At 37.2% G+C, this 4,775-nt stretch overlaps 1 protein-coding gene across 2 annotated transcripts; it reads left to right on the top strand.

Annotated features, from left to right (window-relative positions):
• The first annotated feature begins 248 nt into the window (after positions 1–248).
• On the top strand, positions 249–3,865 carry gdf2 (growth differentiation factor 2). Of its 2 annotated transcripts, XM_004915833.4 has the most exons (3): positions 249–440; positions 1,190–1,426; positions 2,611–3,865. In XM_004915833.4, the coding sequence occupies exons 2-3, from the start codon at positions 1,243–1,245 to the stop codon at positions 3,525–3,527; spliced, it is 1,101 nt and encodes a 366-aa protein (XP_004915890.1). In that variant the 5' UTR covers positions 249–440; positions 1,190–1,242; the 3' UTR covers positions 3,528–3,865. The 2 variants fall into 2 exon arrangements, with proteins under 2 accessions (XP_004915890.1, XP_002940692.2); XM_002940646.5 differs by lacking the exon at positions 249–440 and having other exon boundaries at positions 606–1,426.
• Positions 3,866–4,775: the final 910 nt, after the last annotated feature.

The raw sequence follows: 4,775 nt of genomic DNA, 5'->3' as shown, positions 1-4,775 counted from the left end.
TGTATATATATATATATATATGTATGTATATATGTATGTTTGTGTGTCTCTATACATATACACTGTGTAGAGGGTAGCTCTAATGATTAATATAAACCAGTTTTTCAAGTTGCACCTGAAGCCAAATCTCCATATCTAAGGGTTTTTCTGTGGATGGTGGGACAGTACGTCTGCGAGAAGCCATAAAACTCAGTTACTGAACAATGGGCAAGGTGTGGTTTTTATCAACCCCCATCTGATCAGTTGGTATGTGGGGGCAGTGGCTGAAAGGTGTATAAATGTGGACTGGACAGAGCAACCTGGAAAAAGAACCTGGGGGAAGAACCTGGGAGGAGCACCTGAGGACTGCATCAGAAGTGACCGGGCAGGATGTGAGACAGACGAGAGAGGAGGCCATGGCTAGAGAAAAGGAACCAGACCACAATGTTCTGTGTTTTTTGGTAGCTATATGTAGACTTGATATTAATCTGTATATGTAAATAAAGTAAATATATTTTGTTTTGTTAACTAATCTTTTCATTGTAACAATCCATTGATTTTCTACTCAATATATTCATTTTAATATACACTTATTGGTGTGGGTTATTTGTCTGCTTCTCAAAAGAACCGGAACCCTAGTAAGAGGGGTGATTAATATTATTATTAATATTATATTATTATTATATATAGTTCAAATCTTACATATGTAAGTACATGGTGACAGAGAAAGGCACTGAATATTTTTCCACCAGACTTTTAGAACTAAAACAGACATGGTGTCACATATTTTCTTGGTAAAAAGTTATTCTAAGGGCCCTTGATCTACATCCAAATTTCATAATTACACACTGACCCCTTCAGTGTAGTATTTAAGGTCCCAAAATAATGTTAGCATGTTACATATTTTACATCAACAAAGGAAATTAATGAGATAAGCAAAACTGACACACTGCTATCCAGGCTTAGAGATAAGGAGAAGTGAATGTGTAAGCCTGGTTGTCAAATGACAGGCAAGTGGTTTAAAAAAAATATAAGATAGTGTTTAGTTGACTGCTGCAGTGAATTCTATGCATGGTGCTTGAGGAATCTTATTGAAACCTAGCAGTCTTGCAGTGAAGTCCGTCCACAAACATGAAGTTTATCACACTCTCAGTAGTTCTTTCAATAATTATCATCTTTTTTGACACTGTAACAAACAAATCTCTCCAAGGCTTGGCACCCAGAAACCATCACAGACACTATGAAGAAAAACCAGAAGATATCATGAGCCTGTTTATGGAGAACACAAAGAAGGAGTTTCTGTGGGGATTAAATTTATCCGGTGTTCCGTCTCAGGACAAAATAAAGAAAATGCCCCCACAGTTTATGATTGAGCTTTATAACCGATTTTCAGAGGATAAAACATTAAAGCCTGTGTCAAACATTATCCGGAGTTTTAATGCTGAAGGTAAGGCTCATCTGAATATGTATGTGAGTGATTTTTGGTTGATCCAAAATCTTTGAACCTGAAGTGTAATTAATTAATGTACAGATTTTACAATATCTGCTTCCTGTGTTTGTTTGTGCCACTGTCAAATGCCAAGATTATCCTTAAAACAAGACATCACAGATGCTTTGATTCTCACTGCCCTGAGTAAAACAAAAGGAGTATCTCAGTGACCAGTGATTATGTTTCCATTTATTTCCTTTTTATCTGATAATTTCAAGTTTTTCAAAAGGAAATATTATTTGGTCGTTATTCAAATTTTGCTTATTGACTAAAAAAAATCTCACCTTGTATAAAACACTTTAAAATTGTCACTTTAAAATTGTCTCTCTATAGGCTGCTTAAACAGAGCTGTAGAATAAAGGCTGGTACTGGTTTAATTAAAAATAGGCTTGATAAGGTGGATATAATATGATAAGGATTGCATCTATTCCTCCATTTTGGGAATAAAGGCAATTTTTAGCCATTTGTTTTCACATCAGACCCATGTCCCTCCAGGTTATTTCAGTTTCTAAGCACCCTCTGTGCAGTACAGTGTGCAGTGTTTCAGTTAAGTGGTGACTGTAGTGCCATGATTTGGGTATTCTGTGACTACACTTGATAGTCTTTTACATAGAAACCATTTTGGAAACCTTTTCTGGCAATACTTTGTGCTACTATGTTATTAATATTTAATCTTTATTCATTAATAGCAGTCTATATTTCTAATTGCTAGCTATCTACTATGTTAATTCTACAAATGGCCTTTAATTTAAAAACAATTTTACCCTGTGAACAAACACATGGGCCTCTTAATTGGCTGCCAGAGGCCCATATGCATTCACCATACATGAGTGTAACACTTTGTTCAGTGATTTCCATTTTTTTTTTTACATATAAGCAGACAGTGCTAGGCACTGAAGGACATGCAGCAGTGTAATGATAGGGGAATCAAACTCAGTATCTGCGGGGAGGTTGTTAAGTTCTGACAAGGGTATAGATTGCTAATAGGGCAAATTTACAGGATAGGAATGCCTCTATGCACAAATGATACACAAGTGCATTCAACATATAACTATCCAATTTAACTGCTTACTGCTCATGATGATTATTCTTAGAGTTGTATTACTGCGATCATAAACATGTTTTGTTTTTTTCGCATTTAGACATTCTGTCGTCATCTGCCTTGGAAGACACATTCCAGAGCCACATTGTGTTGTTTAATGTTTCAATACCACAGCATGAGGAGCTGACAGAAGCTGAGCTGAAAATGTATGTATCTCTTGGGAAAAAGTATCATGGACACTTGCTGGTATATGATATCCTTTACACAGAGCCCTTTGAAAATCTTCGATACCCCAAATCATTAATAGAATCAAAAATAATTGAAAGGAGTGGCTGGCTATCAATTAATGTTACCAGGGCAGTCAAAAGATGGATTACATCAAGCAGAATAACAAAAAAACTGGAGATTTTTCTTGGCTCGAACAAACCTCTGAATTCATGCCTTAGATTACAAGATAATCGAAGAGGTGTCAAGATAAACAGTAGCTATCCACCAGTGCTTCTTGTGTTCTCTGATGACAAGTGGAGCAAGCCTCAGAAGACAAAAATGGAAAGAAAGGAAATTATTTTTCATGAGGAGAATATTGGCACACAAACTGTGTCAAAAAAAAATACTGTTAAATATGCAAATAATGGGCATAAAAATTGGAATTTTGGACTGGGTAACGGCAAGATGAGGGTTAAGCGAAGTCAAGCAACTAACTATTGCAGGAAATCCTCATTAAAAGTGAATTTCAAGGATATTGGCTGGGATTCCTGGATAATTTCACCCCCAGAATATGATGCTTATGAATGCAAAGGAGAGTGCTATTATCCTCTTACTGATAACCTAACACCCACAAAGCATGCCATTATTCAGACACTTATGCACTTCAAAAACCCCAAAATAACAAGAAAGGCATGTTGTGTGCCCACCCAATTGGAGCCTATATCTATCTTCTATATAGATGACAAGGGAATACCAACAATGAAATATAAATATGAGGGAATGAAAGTTGCGAAATGTGGCTGCAGGTAGTAAAAAAGTAAAGATCATGATATGTCAACTGTCTATTAAAGAATTTGCCTTTTTGGATTGTCAGGATTAACAAAAGCAATGCCAACTGCTAGCAAGGTACAAATTAACTTTTTTAAATTTAAAAAAAAAGGCATGCTTAGTTAAACATGCTAATTTATTAGAACATGCACCTAAGAAAGACAATGTCAAATATATAAGCACTGCATACTGAGATTTTGCTGCTGATCAGAGACTGAAAAGAAATCCGAATTGAGCAAAACAGCCTTGTGCAGTGTACAAGTAACTGAACTGTTTAAATGTATCAGCTGAAATGAAAGCCATAAAAGAGGGTTACAGATTATGTGGAAAAGCTGAACACTTTCCAGGAACGCATTTTAGGTATTGTTTGTGACAATAATATTTGGTCTAAGGACATAGTAAGTTGGGTTGAAAAAAGACATACGTCCATCACGTTCAACCATAATGCCTATATATAACCTGCCTAACTACTAGTTGATCCAGAGGAAGGCAAAAAAACCCCATCTGAAGCCTCTCTAATTTGCTGCAGAGGGGAAAAAATTCCTTCCTGCCTCCAAGATGGCAATCGGACCAGTCCCTGGATCAACTTGTACTAAGAGCTATCTCCCATAACCCTGTATTCCCTCACTTGCTAAGAATCCATCCAGCCCCTTCTTAAAGCTATATAATGTATCAGCCAGTACAACTGATTCGGGGAGGGAATTCCACAACTTCACAGCTCTCACAGTAAAAAATCCTTTCCGAATAAACGGAATCTCCCTTCTTCTAAACGGAGTGGGTGCCCTCGTGTCTGTTGGAAGGACCTACTGGTAAATAAAACATTAGAAAGATTATTATATGATCCCCTTATATACTTATACATAGTTATGTCACCTCTTAAGCGCCTCTTCTCTAGTGTAAACAGACCCAACTTGGCCAGTCTTTCTTCATAACTGAGACTTTCCATACCCTTTACCAACTTAGTTGCCATTCTCTGGACCCTCTCGAACTCAATCATGTCCCGTTTGAGCCCTGGAGACCAGAACTGAACAGCATATTCTAGATTACCAGTTCTCTGTAAAGGGGAAGAATAACCTCCTCCTCCTCCCGTGAATCTATACCCCTTTTAATACAGCTCAAAACCTTGTTTGCCCTTGCAGCTGCTGCCCGGCATTGCTTGCTACAGCCAAGTTTATTATCTACAAGGACTCCAAGGTCCTTCTCCATTAGGGATTTTCCTAGTGCAGTCCC

The sequence above is a fragment of the Xenopus tropicalis genome, chromosome 7 (genome assembly GCF_000004195.4).
Source record: "Xenopus tropicalis strain Nigerian chromosome 7, UCB_Xtro_10.0, whole genome shotgun sequence".
Lineage (NCBI taxonomy): Eukaryota > Metazoa > Chordata > Amphibia > Anura > Pipidae > Xenopus > Xenopus tropicalis.
This window is presented reverse-complemented; position numbering and strand designations above follow the sequence as displayed.